The sequence below is a fragment of the Tetrahymena thermophila genome, assembly GCF_000189635.1.
Source record: "Tetrahymena thermophila SB210 genomic scaffold scf_8254629, whole genome shotgun sequence".
In the NCBI taxonomy this organism is placed as follows: Eukaryota; Ciliophora; class Oligohymenophorea; order Hymenostomatida; family Tetrahymenidae; genus Tetrahymena; species Tetrahymena thermophila.
Genome location: NW_002476398.1, coordinates 29,746 through 53,835, shown reverse-complemented (window position 1 = coordinate 53,835; position 24,090 = coordinate 29,746). Strand labels below are relative to the sequence as shown.

The 24,090-nt window shown below is 24.3% G+C and overlaps 7 protein-coding genes across 7 annotated transcripts; 3 read left to right on the top strand and 4 right to left on the bottom strand. All coding sequences in view use genetic code 6, as the record gives it.

Annotated features, from left to right (window-relative positions):
- Positions 1-4,132: 4,132 nt before the first annotated feature.
- TTHERM_001081693 (transmembrane protein, putative) lies at positions 4,133-5,002 on the top strand (the record flags this gene model as incomplete). The annotated part of the gene is made up of 1 exon (XM_012797857.1): positions 4,133-5,002. One exon carries the CDS (start codon positions 4,133-4,135, stop codon positions 5,000-5,002), a length of 870 nt encoding a protein of 289 aa, XP_012653311.1.
- Positions 5,003-6,196: 1,194 nt separating this feature from the next.
- Positions 6,197-8,036, top strand: TTHERM_001081691 (transmembrane protein, putative; the record flags this gene model as incomplete). The annotated part of the gene is made up of 5 exons (XM_012797856.1): positions 6,197-6,320; positions 6,366-6,456; positions 6,512-7,046; positions 7,126-7,495; positions 7,552-8,036. The coding sequence occupies exons 2-5, from the start codon at positions 6,431-6,433 to the stop codon at positions 8,034-8,036; spliced, it is 1,416 nt and encodes a 471-aa protein (XP_012653310.1). The 5' UTR covers positions 6,197-6,320; positions 6,366-6,430.
- Positions 8,037-9,210: 1,174 nt separating this feature from the next.
- On the bottom strand, positions 9,211-11,071 carry TTHERM_01081690 (glycoside hydrolase family 45 protein; the record flags this gene model as incomplete). Its single annotated transcript, XM_001030472.2, has 2 exons — positions 10,222-11,071; positions 9,211-10,052 (listed from the first exon to the last, which is right to left on the bottom strand). The coding sequence occupies exons 1-2, from the start codon at positions 11,024-11,026 to the stop codon at positions 9,211-9,213; spliced, it is 1,647 nt and encodes a 548-aa protein (XP_001030472.1). The 5' UTR covers positions 11,027-11,071.
- Positions 11,072-13,404: 2,333 nt separating this feature from the next.
- TTHERM_01081680 (hypothetical protein) lies at positions 13,405-16,036 on the bottom strand (the record flags this gene model as incomplete). Its single annotated transcript, XM_001030471.2, has 2 exons — positions 13,405-15,050; positions 15,232-16,036. The coding sequence occupies 2 exons, from the start codon at positions 16,034-16,036 to the stop codon at positions 13,405-13,407; spliced, it is 2,451 nt and encodes an 816-aa protein (XP_001030471.2).
- A 1,892-nt stretch (positions 16,037-17,928) lies between these two features.
- On the bottom strand, positions 17,929-18,355 carry TTHERM_01081670 (hypothetical protein; the record flags this gene model as incomplete). The annotated part of the gene is made up of 2 exons (XM_001030470.1): positions 17,929-17,998; positions 18,024-18,355. The coding sequence occupies 2 exons, from the start codon at positions 18,353-18,355 to the stop codon at positions 17,929-17,931; spliced, it is 402 nt and encodes a 133-aa protein (XP_001030470.1).
- Positions 18,356-19,670: 1,315 nt separating this feature from the next.
- On the top strand, positions 19,671-20,057 carry TTHERM_01081660 (hypothetical protein; the record flags this gene model as incomplete). The annotated part of the gene is made up of 1 exon (XM_001030469.3): positions 19,671-20,057. One exon carries the CDS (start codon positions 19,671-19,673, stop codon positions 20,055-20,057), a length of 387 nt encoding a protein of 128 aa, XP_001030469.1.
- Positions 20,058-21,513: 1,456 nt separating this feature from the next.
- Positions 21,514-23,879, bottom strand: TTHERM_01081650 (glycoside hydrolase family 45 protein; the record flags this gene model as incomplete). Its single annotated transcript, XM_001030468.1, has 2 exons — positions 21,514-22,649; positions 23,075-23,879. 2 exons carry the CDS (start codon positions 23,877-23,879, stop codon positions 21,514-21,516), a joined length of 1,941 nt encoding a protein of 646 aa, XP_001030468.1.
- Positions 23,880-24,090: the final 211 nt, after the last annotated feature.

Below are 24,090 nucleotides of genomic sequence, written 5' to 3'. Positions count from 1 at the left end.
ATTATTAATTAATTTTAGTTAATCAGTTACCAATCTAAATTATGTAACATACTATTTATGACTATTTAGTTTTTCATAATACTTAAAAAAAATAGGTTCATTAGGATGTAAATCTTGCATTTAAAGTTCAGATAAAATAGCTGTTTGTGTCTAATGTTAAGATTCATATGTATTAAATAATGGAATATGTGAGTAATGCCCTAATAATTGCTTAAATTGCTAGTATGCAACTTTTATTGCTGGAAAGGCTGTATTTAAAGCACAGATAGACTAAAAATAGTTTAAGAGTTTTATTTTTGTTAAAATATGCTTACAATGTGCCGATTTTTATTTGGTCTCATATGACCTTTATACATGTATCCAATGCGAGACTAATTGTAAAAAATGCTAGTATGGTAATATTTTATATTTCATGATTATTTATAAATCATATTAACTTTATTAAATACTTATTTTAGAAACTTAATAAATCTCTAAAAATTATATTAATAATTAGATATTTATTTTTTTATATAATTATCTTTCAATTATTAATAAGAAAACTACTTGTCTGTGCTAAATTACAACCAGGCTTAGTTAATTTCATACTCACTTGATTAGATAACTCAACAAAATTTTATTAAGAAATGTACACTCTGTTAAAATGGCTATTTCACATCATTTGATGGTATTTTTATGTTATTTATTATTTAAAATAATTATATTAAATGAATATTTAATATAAGGATAATCGTGTGTTAAGAACATTAATAATTGTGATTATAGCACTATTAAAATAGAACAAGGAGCAAATTAATATGATTTAACTGTTTAGATTTGGTCATATGTGTAAAATATATAAAATGTTATAACAACTTAAATTTGTAAAAACTGTGCATAAGGGTATCTATTATCTAGTGATAAAACTCGTTGCTCATTTGGTTGCCTATCGTAAACTAAAGATAAAAAATGCAGTAACTGTTTTACTCCATAGGCTGCTACAACTAATCCTTCTCCACCCACTGGAAGCACATAAAGTGTTCAATGTTACTTTTGTAAGGGAGGATATATTTTAAATTAAGTATCGAAAATATATCGTTGCTAAGAAGACCTATGCAAAAATAATGTAACTAATTTTTTTTCTAGCATTTTAAATAATTAATAATTTACCATAGATTATTGGATGCTAAAAGTGCTTTAAATATCAAGATCCTAGCTCAAGTAATTAAAATGACCAGATTTATTAATGCATTTAATGCATAGATTAATATAGCATACCTTCTTTGCTTTAATGCAAAAAGTGCCCAACAGGATGTTCAAAATGTTATGAAGGTATTACATAAAAATTTTTAATTATTATTCAATTTATTAAAATATTTAAAAAAAGGTACAAGAAATTATAACTTCACATCAGAATTATTGTATGAAAGAACAAAATTGACGATTGATGAAAGGTTAAAGTTTAATTTAAATAATTTCTAATTGTTTTGTACATAATGTTAAGATGGCTACTACTTAAATTAGTAATCTAAAAGTTGTATTTAAATTAAATGTGGATCAAACTGCCTTAAGTGCATTTTAATTAACAATCAACCATAATGCATCCAATGCAACTATGATAAACTATTAGCTCAGTTAAGCTAGCTAACTTATTTTATTGGTACCTTTTATTTTAAATCAAATTATATCCCTGATCCTCATGGTATGATAACCTTGACTTCATCTGGAGATGATTGTTAAATATGTCCTATCCTGTATTTTATTTTCATTATTAAATTCATTTTAATTTATTTTTTTTAAAGCTGCGAAACATGCATAAACAATAGTGATACAAGTTTAAATCCACTTTTTTTATATGATGCTTAATGCTTATCTTGCAAACAAACTCTAGACTAAAGTTATATTTTATAGGATTATACTATAACCTATGATAAATCTAGAAAAAAGTGCTACTTATGTTAAAATACAGAACAAGGATGTTATTATAAGAAGTAAAAAATTATATATGCTCAGTGTTTAGATCTTAGTAGTAGAATAGGAGACGGTTCTGAGGATTAACCAATGAACTTTAGTAGATTAAGCGAAGTAAATTTGGATGAATTTATTATAAACGAGATAGATTATAATTAAGCAATAATATACTACAATGAGTTATAGGTTAAAGAGTTAGAAGTTTAATTAATATTTGTTGATGATACTTGTAAGGATTATAAACCTTAAATTTTTGGAATTACAATAAAAGATAGTTTTAGAACTTTGACTACAAGCTTGAATATAACAACATTAAACTCAAGTTTTGTTTTACAATTCATGTAATTAGGAGAATTTACTATTTCTGGGTTCGATAAAGTATACATCGAAAACATATCTTTCTAATAGTAAAGAAACAGTGTGAGCTTTGGTTTGATAATACTTGAAAACCTACTATAAGACATTTATTTGATAAATTGTTAATTTTAATAAGTTGAAGAATAAACTTCTAATTAATATTTAACTCTTACTTTTTCAAAAGTACAGTAAGCAAATGTGATATTCCAACAAGTAGTTTTTCAAAATATTTTAATAAATAATGCTCAATCATTGATAAATGTTTATACTATTGAAGAGAATTCTGAAATATACCTAGAAATTAATTCATCTTAACTAATTAACGTAATTTCTCAAACATTACTAATTATTTAATCTTTAAAAATATTATAATTAAAATTTGAAATCCATTTTATACATTAAATTTTTAAATAAATATTTTTAGGTAAATATCTAATAATCTGCATTATTATCTTTAAATAGTAGGAATACTACTATTTAAATATATAATATGTTAATTAAGGAATCAACTTTTGATTAAAAATCTGTAATGATAGATCTATAATAGAATTATTAGGTGAATTAAAACATTACTATAGATATTAAAAATTTGGATTTTTCAAAGAGCAAATTTCTTCACAAGTCTTAAATAATAAATTCAAATAATATAAATTAATTCTTAGTTAACAAACTTAATTTCAATAACTGTGTATTTTCATAAATATAACAAGAATCTATCCCATTAATTATATCGAATATCTTTAACATTACAGAGATGAATATCATTTCAAATAATATTACAAACTATAGTTTTATTTAATAACTAGATAGTTAACTAAATTAAGGAAACTAAACTTCACTTCTCTCTGAAGTTTAAATTATGAATAATAATGCTTCTTATAATCCGTTTTTCCTTTTAATGATACAAACTTAATAAAGTAGTAATTGCATTATTAATGGAATTAACATTCAAAGGAATAAATTTTAGTAAGATTTAACTTAAATATTAATTCAATTTAGTGGTCTTAAATAAATTTTAATGTAAAATATTACCACAATAGATAACTAATTCTTTTTACTAGTGTAAACAGAAAACATTTAAAAATTATAATTATCAGAGATCACTTAATAGTAGACAGGTAAATAATTTATAGCCCCTTAATTATGTTATTTAAGATAATCGCTAAAAGAAATAACAATTTAAAATTTAGAGTAATAATCAATTAGCATTTCTAGCAATATAGTCTTTATTGAAAATAACTTTAATACTCAATAATAAAACACTCTTTAAATTAATGTTAAGAATATTTTAAGTAACTAAACTAAAGTAGTTATTTTAGATAGCACTCAAGACATTTCATTAATTTCTATCAATTCAAAGTTTAATACTAACTTTACAGTATAAAATGTCACTCTCGCATCATTTTCAGCATATTCATTAGTTAATAAGGTAAATTATTAATTTAAGTATAATTTATTTGTAAATGTATTACATTAAATCTCAATTTTCATTGTCATAAAAAGTATCAATTTTTACTTAAAAATTTAAAAACTCTCTTGACTAATTTAAGATATTTATTTTAATAAATATAAAACTCAATAAATTTTTTACTTTTATTTTAAATAATTTATTTTAATTATTATCAATAGCCTATAATATCTAAGATATCATTTGGATTTTATTTTTAATCTGCAACAACTAAAGTCAACATTTTGAATTCTGCTTTTACCAATTTAGATTTGAGATAGCCTTTTAATTGGATATAAGGTTTAGTTAAGCAAATAAGTTTAATATCTTGTAACTTTAGCAACATAAATAATTACTTTAATACAACTTCTGTTAGAAATGGTGGATTTTTCACAATTAGCACAGAATAGCTAGACATAAAATATTCATAATTTATTTTTGGCCAAGCTTTAATGGGCGGTGCTATTCATTTAACTATACAAAATTATGGAAAGCTAGATATATTTAAAAGTACCTTTTAAAACAATATTGCTTTCAGCTAAGATGATTTAGAAACACAAGGAGGAGCAATTTACATTGATGCAACTTATTCAAGAACATTTGATATCTTCGTAATCAGATCAGAGTTTTCTAATAATTTTGCATTTAATACTGGTGGAGCACTAAATATTAAGTCATTATGCTAAAAAGGTGCTGTAATAATTTAGAAGAGTTTTTTCTTAGATAATTTTTCTAGTTAAGGCAGTAGTATCAATATTTAAAATTATTTTGATTCATAAGCAAAAATTGTTCTTTCATCTGTTAAAATTAACAATTAGATTTAAAATACTTCTAATTTACTAGAATAACTTAGTAATGTTCTCAATTAATACAAAACTTAAATAATTTAATCCTCTGAACCTTCATAAGTTTATATTGGATAGGCCAGCAATATATAAATTTTATTCTCAAGATTTTAAATAGTTCCAAGCTAAAACATTAACGATTAACAATCTTAATTCAAAGAGCTTCTATATTAAAAGCTTTTAATAATAAATGATGCTCAAAATTATTTTGATCTAAACAATATTTATGAAAAGAGTGTGTTCTTTGAAAATTTAATCATGGTAAAAAATACTTAAAATATTTACATGTATGATACTTAGATATCAAATAATTATAATATCAATAAATCTTTTTAGAAATAAGGATAGAATATATAAAACATCGCTTTTTTAAGTAGCCAGACTTGCTTAATTTCAAATTTGACTGTCACAAATAATGTTTGCTATTAGTGCAACTTTGGTATTTTATAAATATTTACTTCAAGCTTATTAGTTCAAGATTCCGTTTTTATAAATAACATTGCATAATACGGATCAAGTTTATTTATAGAGTAAACTAAATAACCAATTAATAGCCCTGAAGATCTTCAAGACAATTTTAAAAATTAATTAATTATAAGTAATTCTAAATTTACAAACAATAAAGCTATTATAAGTGGAGGAGCTTTATACATAAAAGAGTCTTCTGTTATTATAAATAAATCCATTTTTGAAAAAAATTATGCTAGTTAATATGGTGGAGCAATATATTTAGAAAATAACATGCAGAACATTTTAAAATTTTTAATTAACCTTGCAAACAGTACATTTTCAAATAATTAAGCAAGTTTTGGAGGAGCTTTAGGATCAACAACAGGTTAAAGAGTTAATAAATACTCATCTTGTGTATATAAAAATAACTAAGCTACATATCATGGATAAAATATTTAAACAGCCCCAACTTAATTTAATGTATCAATAAATAATGAATATGTTTCAAGTTAAAATATAATTATCTACAATCATCAAGGAGGGTCCTTTTAAGTAATATTCATATCTAATTTTTTAGCTTAATTAACATATTTATAAATAAATTATTAATTTTTTATTAATTTTTAAATTATTTTTACAGAAAATTCTTATTAATTTTTCTTTATATTATTAGGATAAGATTTTAATTAGATTATCAAATGAATAAAATGAAAATATTCTAAATATTCCATTAGATAGCTTTCTTTTAATAACATTATTAGGTGATAATGGATTTCTTAATTAAAATAAAATAACTCACTAAAATGGAATATTCAACTTAACATAATAAATCTAAGTATATGGAAACTTTGGTAAATAGCTTTCTTTATAAATAACAAGTGATTTAATTTAAATACCATAACTTAGTTAAAGCGGTTATGTAATAAATTATATTAACAAATCAATTATACTTAATGTGCAAACTATTTAATAATGCCAGGTAGGCTAAATACCAAAAGCTTATAAAAATTAATTTGATTCTTGTTAAGACTGTAAAGATACCTAATATAGTTTTGTAATTTCAAATACTTGCTAAAAATGTCCTAGTTCAGAAGCTAAGTGTTATAAGAATAAAATTCTTTTACCTGCAAATTTATGGAGAGTCAGTTAAACATCGGCTGTTTTGTATCCATGTAAAAATTGTGTTGGAGATATCAAATTAAGTAAAGGTTTAAAACATCGAAATTTATTCAACGTTAAACGTACAGATTTAAATTATTACTGCAAGCAAGGTAAACTTACATTAAATTACACATTTAAAACATTTTTTTATTTAGGCTATGTTGGTGCTCTTTGTGAAGATTGTGATAGAAGTGGCTAAAGCTGGGGAGATTAATATTACATGAATTTAGATTAAAAATGCAAAAAGTAAAAAATTTTTTTCATTTATCTATTTATTTACATTATTAAAAATATTTAACAGATGTAGCGATATCACTTTTACAGAAATCATCTATCCATTGATTATATTAATATCCATAATAGTAATACCTCTATTTACAGCTAATAGAATGCATAATTATTTAAAAATTAAGTTAATGGCTAAAACAATTTATGTGCTTTTTAAAAAGTTTTATGGAAATCACTACTCTAATGATATTAGAATTATAAAATTCTTTGTTTTTTAGTTATCAATTATAGGAATAATGTTTAGTTATGATAGTAATATACCTAATATGCTAATACGTTTATTTGTTGATATTGGTAATCTGTTTCCTACTTAATTAAGGGTAACAGAATGCTTCTTACAATAAATTTTTTAAGAATCTAGGATAATTAATAATAGTATTTACCTATTTTTAGGGATATGTTTTTTTGTAATAATTTACTTGGCCATACATAACACCTTTATAAAAACAAAATTCAAATACAAAGGTACCATTAAAGAAATGGTTATCTCCATAAGTATCTTTCTTTACTTTTCACTGATTGCCATATTGTCAAAGATTTTTAGATCAGTAAAAATTTATTTATTTAAATAATTATTTTTAATATTTTTAAATGGAATCATCATAAACTTTTCTTCAATTAAAAAAGGTTTATTGCTAGAAATTTGGTGATGTAGAATTTGTAATGGAATATTTATCTTTAAATTGCAGCTTAGTATTTTAGACTTATTATGATTTGTCAGCCTTAATCTTGGTAATTGTAGCTTTATTATCTCCTTTTGCTTTGATTATATTTAGACTTTACAGAGCTAGATATTTCTTAAAAATGTATAAATACGAATATCTTTATGGTTTTTTTACATTAGATTATAAGTAATAATTTTATTTATGGGATTTTGTGAAAATTGGTTACAAATTAATACTTTTCTTGATCTTCTACTACTCTTATTTAATTAGCTAATTATAGATAGTAATATCTATCATAATTTCCTTATCTTACAGTCTTTTAGTATTTAGATGTAATATTTTTTTGCTTTTAATTAATTTTTAATTGTAATTATAAAAATATAAAAAGATAAGCCATATGAAAGCGAGAAATTAAATTAGATAGATTTTAAAATTTAATATTTAACAGCAATTTGTTTTTCAATCAATACTATGTAATAGAGAATAAACTAACAATAATTAGAGCTTTTATGCACAATTGGTTTACTATGTATAGTAGCTCTTATCTTACATTTAATACTCTTTTAACTTAATCACTATTAAATGCCTAAATATATTAAAATTATTAAATTTTTCTAATCAAAATCACCTAAATGTGAGTAAATAATATAAAAATTAGGTTTAGATTAGCATGTTTAAAGATATTTAAGGGTTCAAATGACGTGGTAAAAAATAAGACAAATTTTTCCTAAGCTAAAATAATTGATTTACCTAAAAACAAATATTTCATAGTGTGGCTAAATTGATATATTAAATTAATTATATTCAAATAATAAGATTTAAATTTAAAATAAATCGATGAAAACAATATCATAAATTATAAATACTCAATGAATGATATAATATTTTTGTTTGTTTAAAATAATAATTGAGTGTTTTACTGATGAAAAACATTTTAATTTATTACTTAAAAACTCAAAAACTAAATATATAAATATTTATATTTTATAGTTTTAATAACAAAAGCATACATCTACTGTGAAATTATTTTATTTGAATTAAAAATAATTTATTTTTTATCTTTTTTTAATAAATTCATTTTTCAATTGCTATTATAATTTTATTAATAAATAAAAAAATTTACAGACATTAAAAAAATAAAATTATTTAATTATAAACAAAAGCCTATCTAAATTTTATAGCTTGGATAGCACTAATACTTTCTAATAAAAGGTATTTTTACAAATTAATTAAATTTATTAAATTTTATAATAGATTTTAGATGAATAACATAATGTGTTTTATTTGAAATATTAAAATGACTAATAACAGATTTGGTAATTTAGTTTATTTTTTTTAACTATAAATTATGATTTTCAAAGTTGTGGTCTAATTTTTTAATAATATTTCTAGGAAATAAAGAATGTTTCATCTTATAATTCTTAAAGAAATCAAATTTACATTTAAATTAATAAAAATAACATTTTACCTCATTAAAACAAGCAAGCAAATCTCATAATTTAAAAACAAATAATTAAATTTTTTTGTAAAATTTATTTTATTTTTATGAATATCTCTTTAAAAATTAATATTTTTATTAAATACTGAAAAACATTTGAAATAATAAATAATAATCTCAAAATTGTTTTAATTTTTGTAAGAATTATTTATTCATTTATTTTAAGTCAGGATAAACCTTGAAAATAAACTCTTGCATAATTAAAAGTTTCAACAACTCCAAATTTAGTTTATTTATTTTTATTTTACTTAATTAATAATTGTTGGTCATGATTTTTATGTTTTTTGAAGAATTAAAAGCCTTTCACAAATACCTTTCTTTAATTTCATATCACACCATGAAACTATGTCAAGGCTGGATAGATAGATTTGTTAGTTAATATATTATTTTAAAACACAAAAATTATTTTTTATTTTTTTATAAATTTATTTTTAGTATTTTGTACTAATATAAATTTTTATAGATATATATATGTAGATAATGTAATCTAATTCATTTCATAAATCAAATTAATTGAAAGGATAAACATAGCAATTAAAACTGCCAAACTCATTTATTAATATGAACACATTTGTCTCCACTTAATGAATAATTTGCAATACATGAAGTGCAACTATTAGGATTTCCTCTACAATTCTAGCATGGAACTTAACAAGGCTAGCAGTTACCTCCAAGAACAAGATATCCTGTATGGCATGAAGTGCAAGCATTTTAATCATTTGGTCTGCTGCATGTTTAGCAACTAGGATGGCAATCTTTTGTGTCTGTTGGAGTACAAATATTTCCCTTCAAAGTATACCCTTAAACACAAGATAAGCAATTTGTGACTGAAGTCTAGCAAGTTTAGCATGGGCTTGTACAAGATTAGCATTAACCGCTCACTAATATGGTGTTATTACTGCAATTTAGGCAGTTATTTTTGGAAGTACAACTGATGCAATTTTAAGAACATTAAACACATGATCCTACAGTAGTTCCATCTAAATAGAATCCTGAATTGCAAGAAGTGCATTAAGTTGCATCTTAGTTTTTGCTGCAAGTTTTACAAGTAGAATCACAAGTGGCTTGACATGTATTTCCAATTAAAACATAACCCTTAACACAACTTGTGCATGTTGAGCTATTGTAGCATTCTTAGCAATTTAATGAAGGAGTACAAGCAGTACATTATCCAGGGTTTGAGCTTAAGTAGTGGCCAGTATTGCAAGATGTGCATTTGTTTGCATCGTTGGATGCAGAGCAGGTTTTGCATGTAGGATCACAAGTAAAATTAGTACATTAAAACGAAGTATTAGTACCAAGGATATTGGTACCAGATGCATCACAAGACATGACAGCAGTACCATTAGCTTTGGATACATTTGCAGTCCATGAACAAGATGGCTTGCAACCTAAATAAAAGAAAAAAAAATTTAGTAATTTACTTATTTATTTTTTAATTTATGTTTGAAAATCCAAATATGTTCAAATAGAAGAATTTAATTGTCATTGTTTTAATTGAATTTTATTACTTAGTAAAAATCAATAATTATAAAAATATTAAAGTAATAAAATATTTACAATCCCACATATGAGTCAATTTTCCTCTCATAACACTAGGATCACTAGCAGAGAGCTTTCCAGAAGGGTAAGGTAAAGATGGATCATCTCTGTTACAGCCTGATAATTTAATCAATCCAGCAGGACATCTTACTTCTTTCATAATAGTGTCTCTATTTCCGTTGTTAGTTCTCCATTTTGAATCAAAAGAGTATTCACATAGTTAGGTTAAGTTACTGTTAGGTAACTTAGCACAATCGCTTTTTTTAGTGATGCCACCAGAGTAAGCATTTTAACATCTAGAATTATCTGAAGTAGGATCACTGCACCAATTACCAGCAGCACTTTAAGAGTATTAGGCAGCACCAGCACGTCCATCCCAAGCACCACCATTCCATGCAAAAACTTAGTTAGCACATCCGTTGTTAGCGCCAAAGCCACCAGCAATCATAGATAAATCAAATTAATTACTGTTTACATCACCACCTGTGTTAATGCCTTAAACGATAATATCCTTTGCAGGAGCATCACCATCTTAGACTTAGATTTAAAAGCATCTACAACAATAATTTGAAGGAGGGTTACTTCCATAACCTCCAAATCCGTACTCTGCAAAGCTAGAGTAGCCATCAGCTTATACAGCTTTTTGTAGTTAGCAAGAACCAAGAGCTTAATGAGTACACATATAAGCAACTTAATCTTGAGATTTACCGAATGAGCCAGTATCACAAACATTTGCAGTATTGTAATCATAGTTTTAAGCTATTGCTTGACTAACAAGCACTATGCAAATTATATTCAATAGCATAATATTTTTTTTTCTCATTTAATTAACTTATTATTATTTAATTTTTTTTATTTAATTATATTTGTTTCTCTTAGCTTTTTTCGTTTCTAATTTATATCCATAAAATTTCTTGCTTGAAGATCTCTAATATAAATTTGTAATGTTAAGCAAAATAAATAATTATGATTACTGATTTAATAAATTGATAGAGCAACCACAAATTAAATTAAAGCTATTTCGCTTTGAATGTAACTAAATTAAAAATAATCTATATTGAATTAGGAGACCAAGTTTCATTCTAGCAATATATTTTTATGACTATTTGAATAATAGGAAAATCAAAAAATTTTTTGCTAAATATTTGTGTAGATTTCATATTTTATTTGAAAAATTATAATAGTTTTTTAATTTTTAATGTTAAAAGTATGTGAAAAAAGATAATTATTTACTTCTAATTATTGTAATAAATCTATTAAAATGAATTTACATTCATAAAAACAAAAATACAAATTATCTTAATTTACTTTAAAAAAGGATTTGTATGAATTTATATGATAGTTAATTATAATAAAATAAGATATTTAGATTTTTTATTATATTTTTTCTAAATGATTTTAAACATCAAATATTGCTGTGTTAGAATTAAATAGATTTAGATTACTGTGTTGCATAAATTTGAAAATGCAAATTATCTTAAATTATTCTATTTTATAAATTATTTTAAATTTTGAATAAATTTTAAGAAACCTCTTTTTTTTACGATTAAAATATTATTTTAAATAGGATTAAGAATTATTTTGAATTGTAATTTAATAAAATATATAAATTTTTAGAGTAAACTGCTTTTGTAAATAGTTATAAAAATTTTGAAATCATTAATTTGCAATTTGATTTTGGATTCTTTATGGATCAAGCAAATATATTTATTCGACTATTAATTGACAGATGGAAAAATTGTTATATATTTAAAAGTTTGTTTTCAAAGAAATTAAATTCTATGTTTACAAAATAACATTAATTAGCATTTTTTTAATTAATTTGTTGGTAAAAAACAAGAAAGTGTTGTATATTAAGTTTGTAATATTAAAGATATTTATCTAAATATATTAGAAGATATAATTTATTAAGGTATTGTTGATTCTTTCATTAATTTTTTTTTGGTATGTAAAACTGTATCTTTAAGCATTTTGAATATAAAAATATGATAAATGAACAGTTTATTAAGGAATAAATAAATGAGTTCAAATCATGGAATATGGCAAAACTCCTAAACTTTAAAAGGATATAATAATTCCATCATCTCATGGTGAAGTTCAAATATTAATAGAACATGAGGAAGGTAATATTTTTTTAAAAATAACTATCTAATTCTTTTCTATGGTTTTATAAGTAAGAAATTCATTTTTGATGATCTAATTTTTTTACTCTGAATAATGTTGAACAATCTAATTTTAATATTAAAAATTCCATATAGAATTAATGAAGTTTCTAAAAATATTATTTAAAATGATTCTGTTATCTTTCATTATGAGAGCGAAACGATCAAAAATTAAATTTTGCCTTACACTCTCATTTATTTTGAGAGAATTGCTTGAATTACAAATTTTCAGTGAAAGTTAAAGCTATTTTGTTTACACTGAAATTTTAATTAAAAATATATATTTTAGTAAAATTATAATTTTTTTGTGGTGTTAATTTTATTAAAATTGATTCATTTAATTAGGTAAACTAATTATCAAAATTTAACAAATTCAACTTACTTATTTATAATTTTATTCATATTTTGTAAGCACTTGTTAAATATAATTCTACTTTGTAATCAATAAAAATAAATTAAGATTCCTCAGCCAATTTGATTAAACAAGTGTGAGGAGTAACATTGTAAATTATTTGAAATATTCTATTTTTTTTAAAATGTTAGCTAAACCCAAGGTATTTCCTCTTTTATCTAAGTTACTAATTATTGAGGTGTAGTGATGTAACGATATTACATTAAGCAGATATGAAAATAATCATTTACAACATTTCTATGAATAAAATTTGGCTGCTCAAACATTTAAAAATTGCTAAATTTCAATTGATTTAAAACCAATTTTCAAACATTCTTGCTTTAATAAAAGTTAAATATATTTACATCAAAATTTATAAGAATTTTGTATATACTGCGGCCAGCTGCCAGATTCATCAATTATTAAATATTTAAAAAGTTTATTTTGTACCTCTAAATGAAGACCTCAGCTAAATTTTTAGTCCTCTGCATAAGACTAAGGAAGAGAGGAATTACATGAAATAAATTTAGAAATTTAGATTTGAATTTAAATCTAATGTAAAATTATTCAATCTTGTACTAATATAAATTTTTATAGATTTTTTTAATAATATATATGTATATAATATAATCTAATTCATTTCATAAATCAAATTAAAAGGATAAATATAGCTATTAAACCCATCAAACTCAATTTCAAAATGCTTGAATTCATGCTTACTGTTGCCAATAATTAGGGAACACATTAATTGCCTTGTAAGTTATAACTAGCAATACAAGTAAGACAGCTAGTTGTAGAACCACTACATGTTTAACAGGGACTTTAGCATGCTTAGCAACTGTTATCTGAGGCAAGAACAAACCCACTCACGCATGATGCACATGCATTTGCGTTATTAGCTAATGTGCAAGTTTAACAGGTTGAATCACATTATGTATTATCATTTAATATTTTTAAGCATGTACCTTTTTAGACAGCATAACCACTAGCACATTAAGTACAATTGTTGGGATTACCAGAGCAATTTTAACAAGGAGGTTGGCAAGGCTAACAATTACCATTACCCAAAATTAAAAACCCATCAAAGCAGGAGGTACAAGCATTTTAGTCATATTAAACACTGCAAGTTTTGCAGCTGGGGTGACATTGTGTTTAATCTTAATTACTACCAACACATGTGTTTCCACTTAATGAATAATTTGCAATACATGAAGTGCAACTATTAGGATTTCCGCTGCAATTCTAGCATGGACTTTAACAAGGCTAACAGTTACCTCCAAGAACAAGATATCCTGTAGGGCATGAAGTACAAGAATTTTAATCATTTGGTCTGCTGCATGTTTAGCAACTAGGATGGCAATCTCCTGTGTTTATAGGAGTACAAGTATTTCCATTCAAAGTATACCCTTAAACACAAGATAAGCAATTTGTGACAGAAGTCTAGCAAGTTTAGCATGGGCTTGTACAAGATAAGCATTAACCGCTCACTAATATGGTGTTGTTGATACAAGTTTAACAGCTATTTTTGGAAGTACAACTGCTGCAATTTTAAGAACATTAAACACATGATCCCACAGTAGTTCCATCTAAATAGAATCCTGAATTGCAAGAAGTGCATTAAGTTGCATCTTAGTTTTTACTGCAAGTTTTGCAAGTAGAATCGCAAGTAGCTTCGCATATGTTTCCATTTAAAACATAACCTTTAACACAACTTGTACAAGTATTAGTGTCAGTTTTACATGATAAGCATGGACTATTGCAAGCTTAACAACTTCCACTTATTAAAACATAATTATCAGAACAAGCTAAACAGTTACTATTAGAAGTGCAGCTAGTACAACCTGATGGGCATTTAGAACAAGTACCAACAGAAGATCCACTCAAATAGTATCCGTCATTGCAAGAAGTACATTAAGTAGCATCTTAAGGAGTGCTGCAAGTTTTACAGCTTTAATCGCAAGGTTACTTGCAAGATCCATCAATCTATAAAGTATATCCAGTTTAACAAGTTTTGCATGTTGAGCTATCGGAACATTCTTTGCAATTTAATGAAGGAGTACAAGCAGTACATTATCCAGGGTTTGAGCTTAAGTAGTGGCCAGTATTGCAAGATGTGCATTTGTTTGCGTCATTGGAGGCAGAGCAAGTTTTGCATGTAGGATCACAAGTAAAATTAGTACATTAAAACGAAGTATTAGTACCAAGGATATTGGTACCTGATGCATCGCAAGACATGACAGCCGTGCCATTAGCTTTTAATACATTTGCAGTCCATGAACAAGATGGTTTGCAACCTATTTAATAGAAAAAATATAACTTTAATATATTTTAGTTGTGGAGAGTTTTATTTAAGAATAAAGAAAGCAATATTTTATCTGAAATGAATATAGATCGTGTATTTTAGAATTTTATTTATGTATTTAAACTTAGTAAAAATCAATAATAATAAAAATATTAAGGTAATAAAATATTTACAATCCCACATATGAGTCAATTTTCCTCTCATAACACTAGGATCACTAGCTGAGAGTTTTCCAGAAGGGTAAGGTAAAGATGAATCATCTCTGTTACAGCCTGATAATTTAATCAATCCAGCAGGACATCTTACTTCTTTCATAATAGTGTCTCTATTTCCGTTGCTGGTTCTCCATTTTGAATCAAAAGAGTATTCACATAGTTAGGTTAAGTTATTGTTAGGTAACTTAGCACAATCACTTTTTTTAGTGATGCCACCAGAGTAAGCATTTTAACATCTAGAATTATCTGAAGTAGGATCACTGCACCAATTACCAGCAGCACTTTAAGAGTATTAGGCAGCACCAGCACGTCCATCCCAAGCACCACCATTCCATGCAAAAACTTTGTTAGCACATCCGTTGTTAGCGCCAAAGCCACCAGCAATCATAGATAAATCAAATTAGTTACTGTTTACATCACCACCAGTGTTAATACCTTAAACAATAATATCCTTTGCAGGAGCATCACCATCTTAGACTTGAATTTAAAAGCATCTACAACAATAATTTGAAGGAGGATTGCTTCCATAACCACCGAATCCGTACTCTGCAAAGCTAGAGTAGCCATCAGCTTACACAGCTTATTGTAGCTAGCAAGAACCAAGAGCTTAATGAGTGCACATATAAGCAACTTAATCTTGAGATTTACCAAATGAGCCAGTATCGCAAACATTTGCAGTATTGTAATCATAGTTTTAAGCTATTGCTTAACTAATAAGCACCAGGCAAATTATATTCAATAGCAATATATTTTTTTTTCTCATTTTATTTACTTATTATTATTTTATTTATTTATTTATTATATTTGTTTCTCTTAGCTTTTTTCGTTTTTAATTTATATCTATTAAAATTTCTTGCTTGAAGATCTCTAATGTAAACTTTTGATGTTAAGCAAAATAAATAATTATTATTACTGATTTAATAAATTGATAGAGCAACCCCAGATTAAATTTTTCGCTTGGAGTGTAAACTAAATTAAAAATAATCTATATTGAATTAGGAGAGTCAAGTTTCATTCTAGCATATATTTTTATTACTTTTTAAAGAATAGGCAAATCAAAAAAATTTTTTTGCTGAATATTCATGTAGATTTCATATTTTATTTGAAAATTATAAAATTTTTTGAATTTCTAATGATAAAAATAAGTTAAAAAATATAATTATTTACTTCAAATGATTGCAATAAATAAATTAAAATTAATTTACAGTCATAAAAACAAAAATACAAATTATCTTAATTTATTTTATATAAGAATTTGTATGGATATGTATGATTGTTAATTAAAATAAAAATAGGATATTAAGATTTTTTATGATATCTTTTCTAAATGAATTAAAACAACAAATATTGCTGTGTTAGAATTAAATAGATTTAAATTACTTTGTTGCCATAAATTAGAAAATACAAATTATCTTAAATTATTCTATTTTAAAAATTTGTGTGATTAATTGTTTAATAAAATAAAAATAAGATATATAGATTTCTTTTTCATATCTTATCTAGATTATTTTAAATATTTAATACAGTTGAATTAAATTAATTCATATCCGTAAATTGTAAAATAGCTTACTTAATCTAAGAATTTACTAATTATATACAGGTTTTTACAAAACTTATCTAAATTATTTTAAATTTTGAATAAATATTAAACCTCATTTTTATAAGATTAAAATATTATTTTAAATAGAATAAAGCATTATTTTGAATATAATTTCCTAAAACTTATAAATTTATATAGTAAACTGCTTTTGTAAATAGTTTTTAAAATTTCTAAATAATTAATTTGAAATATATTTTTGGATTCTTTAAAGATCAAGCAAATGAATTTATTCGACTATTAATTGACAATAAAAAATAAATACAAATCTTTATTGTTAGGATAATGTAAATTATTAATTTATAATTTAGGTTTTAATTCTATCATTTATTAGTACCCAATTATTAATTTCTTCTTAAGTAAAATTCAATCCACTTTGCTAATAAAACATACTTTTGGACATAACTTTATTTTTATTTTACCCTATTTAAAATTTTAAGTTAAATTTTTTAACCATTTTTTTTATTTGCAGTTAGTTACATTTTTATTTACAAAGTGAATAACCTTTAGATTTTTTTAATTTTCATTTTATTAATTAAACCAATAATATAAAGATAATTCCAAAATGACACATCAAAAAAATTATGCTAAACGATAGGAGTTAGATGTAAAAAGAGTAAATTTTTTATACCAATGCTATCTATCACTCAATAATTAATTAATCTGATGCTTTCTAAAATTCCAGTAAAGTTAATAAATAAATAACCCTTTAATTTTTATCAGATATTATTATCTGAAGAGTAAATGCTTTTTATTTAATAAAAGAATTAAATAAAAATATGAAATGATTAAGTTAAAAGCAGAATAACAAAATAAATATTTATTGTATATCTTTTTCTGATAAAATCCAATAAAATGAAATTTGAAGATAATTAATTTACCAAAATTTGCACAAAATATGAAAAAAAATAACTTTTACAATAAAGAATATTGATAACCTCCAATATATTTAACATATAATTAATTTTTATAAATATTATATAAACATACTAATGCGTTTTCACTATTTATTCCAATTTAATATGTCTAAATAAGTAATTTTAATATGTATTAAATTATCATTTTTTAGACATTTTTGTAATTTAATAAAATATTTGATCTGCTTTTAATATAGTATAATTGAAACTCCTAAACAAAAATTTTTTTAGTTAACTTTTATGAGAATTAATCAAATGTTTCTGCAACTTCATCTACCAAATCAAGAGCTATCTATATCTGGAACTAGTTTTAGAAGAGTAACATTATTTTATCAAAATAATCCAAATTAGATCTAAAAGTGTTGTTCTTATTTTTATTATCCTCAACTGACAGTAAGAGCCCATACCCAACTTCTATCACAATATAGTTATAATGCACTACTTTTTTAGGAATAGACTTATATGCACAGACTAAATTAAAGGCAGCACTTTAGAAATCATCAAAGTACTCTAGAAAACACTTTTTAAATTCTTTTAAAGTAGCTTATCTCAATTACTTTTTTGTCATTTTTTATTTTTACTCAATATATTTAAGACCATAGCATTTACAATTAAAATGTCTACAATTATTATTTTAACTATGTATATATGTATTTCTATATTTTTATTTTTATAAGTTTGGTCGCATTCTATAAAGCATTTAAAGTCTCCTCTAAATCCTGATAAAATAGTTACCTTAGAATACCTAATACAGTAGAAACCGTTATTCTTGTGCACTACATCCATTCATTTTTTTCGCACCCTCTATTTATTATTTTTGCGTCCCTTAAAACCAAATATTATTTAATAAAACAAATTATTATATAGTTTCATTAATAAATATTAAATAATACACAACTGATAAAAAATTAAAAATTAATAAAAGGTAACCATAAAAAAAAATATCTTATATAAAAATGTCTTACAAAAAAATTAAATAATAAAAGGAAATATAGGAAGTGAGAAGTTAAATTATATAGATTTTAAAATTTTATATTTAGCATTGATTTGTTTTCAATTAGTATAATGTAATATAAACTGAACTTAATAATTAGAATATACTTTATATAACCCTTATTTATGTTAACTTGATTATAATTTATTTAATACTTGCTTTTAGTATTTTGAACATCAATTTAAAATATTATTGTGTGTTAACAATGATTTAAAAATTTTATTGCTTACATCAAACGAGAAAGATATTTTACAACTAAAAATAATTTAATGGATATCAGCTTTTATATAATATTAAAATTTAAATAAAAATGATAATAAAATATAGTCTTTTGAGTTAATTTAGTAGATATCTAACTTCTAAGAAGATAGATTCTATATTAATTCAATACATCAATTTAGATTGATAAGAATATATTTCGAAGTATTTTTTTCTGATTCAAATGACATATATTACAATATGTCTCTAGAACAGCTCCTCTTTGAGTAAGACATAAAAGCGCCTCATTTGATACTTTGGAAAAATAAATATTTAGTTATTATTGGTACTACAAATTCATAATTTTAACTTGAGGAGATTATGATTTTTAGGAAAATAATAAAAGCAATTGTAAGAGCACTACATATTCAGCTTGTATGAAGATTAGGTGCCTTTTTTTAAGGAGGAAAACAGGAGGTGAAACAATTTATCATGATATAGGTATAAAATTTATTGAAAATAATTGTTCCTAAGCTATGGTTAATATAGAAGGAACATTCCTAACATATAAGAAGATTTTATTAAAGTATTATTAACTCATTCATTAATATTTTTGGTGTGTAAAACTGTATCTTTAAGCATTTTGAATATAAAAATATGATAAACGAACAATTTATTTAGGAATAAATAAATGAGCTCAAATTCTGAAATAGGGTTTAACTCCTAAATTTTAAATGGTGTAAAAATTCAATTTTCTCATAGTGAAGCTTAAATTTTAAGAGAGCAGGAAGAAGTTAAAATTTTTAAAAAAAATAATCCTCTTATTCTTTTCTAAGGTTTTATAAGCAAAATGGAATTCAAATTTGATGATCACATTTTTTATTACTCTAAATAATTGCTGAATGACCTATTTTCAAAATAAAAAATTCCATATGAGATTAATGGAATTTAGAAAAGCATTATCGAAAATGTTATCTAAAGTGATTCTATTCTCTCTCATTATGTGAGCAAAATAAGCAAAATGAGCAAAATGAAATTCTGCCTACGCTCTCTCTTTTACTTTGAGAGAATTGCTTGAATATACAATATTTCAGTGAGAAGTAAAGCTATTTTGTTTACACTGAAATTTTAATTAAAAATGTATATTTTGGTAAAATTATAATTTTCTGTGGTGTTAGTTTTATTAAAATTGATTCATTTAATTAGGTAAACTAATTATCAAAATTTAACAAATTCAACTTACTTGTTTACTTATTTTATAATTTTATTCATATTTTGTAAGGATTCCTTAAATATAATTCTACTTTGAAATCAATAACAAAATATTATGATTTCTAAGCTGATTTGTTTAGATAAGTATGGTGAGTACCATTGCAAGTAATTTGAAATATTATATCTATTTTGAAATTTAGCTAAACCCAAGAGTTTTCCTCTTTTATCTAAGTTACTAATTATTGATGTTTAATGATGTAATGATGTCATTTTTAACAGCTATGAAAATAATCATTTACAACATTTTTAGGAATTTAAATTTGGCTGCTCAGGCATTTAAAAATGTTAAATTTCAATTGACTTAAAACAAATTTTTAAAAATGTTTGCTTTATTAAAAGTTTGATTATGTTTATTTCAAATAATATTTAAGTATATACTGCATCCAGATTATAAAATATTTAAAATTTTTTTTTATGATTCTAAAATCTATATTTATATTTATCATTTTCCAAAACATTCTAAATAAATAATAATGTTTTTGACGAAATTAATTTTTAATTGAAAAGTTAGTTTTTAAAAATTTATTCCTTTTTTAAATACAACAAATTTAATTAAAACTTGGGAATTTAGAGCTAAAATATAAATTTTTTCTTAATAAATACTGAATAAAATTTTGAATTATTCTAAAAAAAATAAAAGATTTTAATTAAAATATTTATTTAAAATTAAACTTTAATTCTGCTATACAGCTTATTTGAATGACATAATTTTATTTCATGGAAGTTCACTTTAAATTTTCAATTAAATTAGGAGAATGATATGAAATCATTTTATTGAATTGAATTATTGCCTATTCTGGCCTACTAATAACAAATATAAATTACACTTAATATATTTTATTATTTTATAATTCATTTTCATTTTAATTTATATTCTCTTTGTGTTCATTTGTTGGTTAAAATGGAATGATAAAAAAAATTTTAGAAATTTTGATTTGATTTTAAATCTAATGTAATATTATTCAATCAAACTAATATAAATTTATTATAGATAGATTTTTTAATAATTTATATGTATAATGTAATCTAATTAATTCATTTCGTAAATCAAATTGAGAGGATAAACATAGCAATTATAGGTATAATTAGCAACACAAATAAAACAGCTAGTTGGAGAATCACTGCATGTTTAACAGAGACTTTAGCAGAATTAGGAATAGTTATCTGAGGTAAGAACAAATCCACTCAGGCATAGTGCACATACATTATTAGCATTATTAGCTTATGTGCAAGTTTAGCAGGTTGAATAATATTATGTATTATCACTTGATTTTTTAGCATGTACCATTTTAGACAGCATAACCGCTAGCACACTAAGTACAGTTATTGGGATTTCCAGAGCAATTATAACAAGGAGGCTGACAAGGCTAACAATTACCACTACCCAAAATTAAAAACCCATCAAAACAGGAGGTACAAGCATTTTAGTCATTGTTAACACTGCAAGTTTTGCAGCTGGGATGACATTCTCCTTTAGTTGGAGAACAAGTATTTCTATTCAAAGTATACCCTTAAACACAAGATAAACAATTTGTGACTGAAGTCTAGCAAGTTTAGCATGGGCTTTTACAAGATTGGCATTAACCGCTCACTAATATGGTGTTGTTGGTACAAGTTTAACAGCTATTTTTGGAAGTACAACTGCTGCAATTTTAAGAACATTAAACACATGATCCCACAGTAGTTCCATCTAAATAGAATCCTGAATTGCAAGAAGTGCATTAAGTTGCATCTTAGTTTTTACTGCAAGTTTTGCAAGTAGAATCGCAAGTAGCTTCGCATGTGTTTCCATTTAAAATGTAACCTTTAATACAGCTTGTACAAGTACTAGTGTCTGTTTTACAAGATAAACATGGACAGTCGCAAGGTTCGCAACTCCCACTTATTAAAACATAATTATCAGTACAAGCTAAACAGTTACTATTAGAAGTGCAGCTAGTACAACCTGATGGGCATTTAGAACAAGTACCAACGGAAGATCCATTCAAATAGTATCCATCATAGCAAGAAGTACATTAAGTAGCATCTTAAGAAGTGCTGCAAGTTTTACAACTTTAATCGCAAGGTTTCTTGCATGATCCATCAATCTATAAAGTATATCCAGTTTAACAAGTAGTGCATGTTGAGCTATTGGAGCATTCTTAGCAATTTAATGAAGGAGTACAAGCGGTACATTATCCAGGGTTTGAGCTTAAGTAGTGGCCAGTATTGCAAGATGTGCATTTTTTTGCATCATTTGATGCAGAGCAGGTTTTGCATGTAGGATCACAAGTAAAATTAGTACATTAAAACGAAGTATTAGTTCCAAGGATATTGGTACCTGATGCATCGCAAGACATGACAGCAGTGCCATTAGCTTTTAATACATTTGCAGTCCATGAACAAGATGGTTTGCAACCTATTTAAAAGAAAAAATATAACTTTAATAATTTAGTTGTGGAGAGTTTTATTTGAGAGAATTAAATTAAATAAATATAGAATGTAGTGTTTTTTATGAAAAGAAAATAGATAGTATTAAAGATTTAATGAAAATCTGGTATATTAATTTTTATGTTTATGAAATCTACTTACAATTTACTAACAAAAAATTCAATTTTTTTGTGGTAAAATCAATAAGACTGAACTCGTTCTATCATAATTGAGTTAATTAATTTATAAATTATATTTGATTCAACAAATTAAGTAATTTATTAATTATTTCTTTTATGTTTGATAACCAAATTATGTTCAAATAGAATAATTTAATTGTCATTTTTTAAATCGAATTTTATTACTTAGTAAAAATCAATAATAATAAAAATATTAAAGTAATAAAATATTTACAATCCCACATATGAGTCAATTTTCCTCTCATAAGACTAGGATCACTAGCAGAGAGCTTTCCAGAAGGGTAAGGTAAAGATGAATCATCTCTGTTACAGCCTGATAATTTAATCAATCCAGCAGGACATCTTACTTCTTTCATAATAGTGTCCCTATTTCCGTTGTTAGTTCTCCATTTTGAATCAAAAGAGTATTCACATAGCTAGGTTAAGTTATTGTTAGGTAACTTAGCACAATCACTTTTTTTAGTGATACCACCAGAGTAAGCACTTTAACATCTAGAATTATCTGAAGTAGGATCACTGCACCAATCACCAGCAGCACTTTAAGAGTATTAGGCAGCACCAGCACGTCCATCCCAAGCACCACCATTCCATGCAAAAACTTAGTTAGCACATCCGTTGTTAGCGCCAAAGCCACCAGCAATCATAGATAAATCAAATTAATTACTGTTTACATCACCACCTGTGTTAATACCTTAAACAATAATATCCTTTGCAGGAGCATCACCATCTTAGACTTGAATTTAAAAGCATCTACAACAATAATTTGAAGGAGGGTTGCTTCCATAACCTCCGAATCCATACTCTGCAAAGCTAGAATAGCCATCAGCTTACACAGCTTATTGTAGCTAGCAAGAACCAAGAGCTTAATGAGTGCACATATAAGCAACTTAATCTTGAGATTTACCAAATGAGCCAGTATCGCAAACATTTGCAGTATTGTAATCATAGTTTTAAGCTATTGCTTGGCTAACAAGCACTATGCAAATTATATTCAATAGCAATATATTTTTTTTTCTCATTTTATTAACTTATTATTATTTTATTTTATTTATTTATTATATTTGTTTCATTTACTTTTTTCATTTCTAATTTATATCCATTAAAACTTCTTGCTTGAAGATCTCTAATGTTAACTTTTGATGTTAAGCAAAATAAATAATTATTACTGATTTAATAAATTGATAGAGCAACCCCTGATTAAATTAAGGCTATTTCGCTTGGAATGTAAAC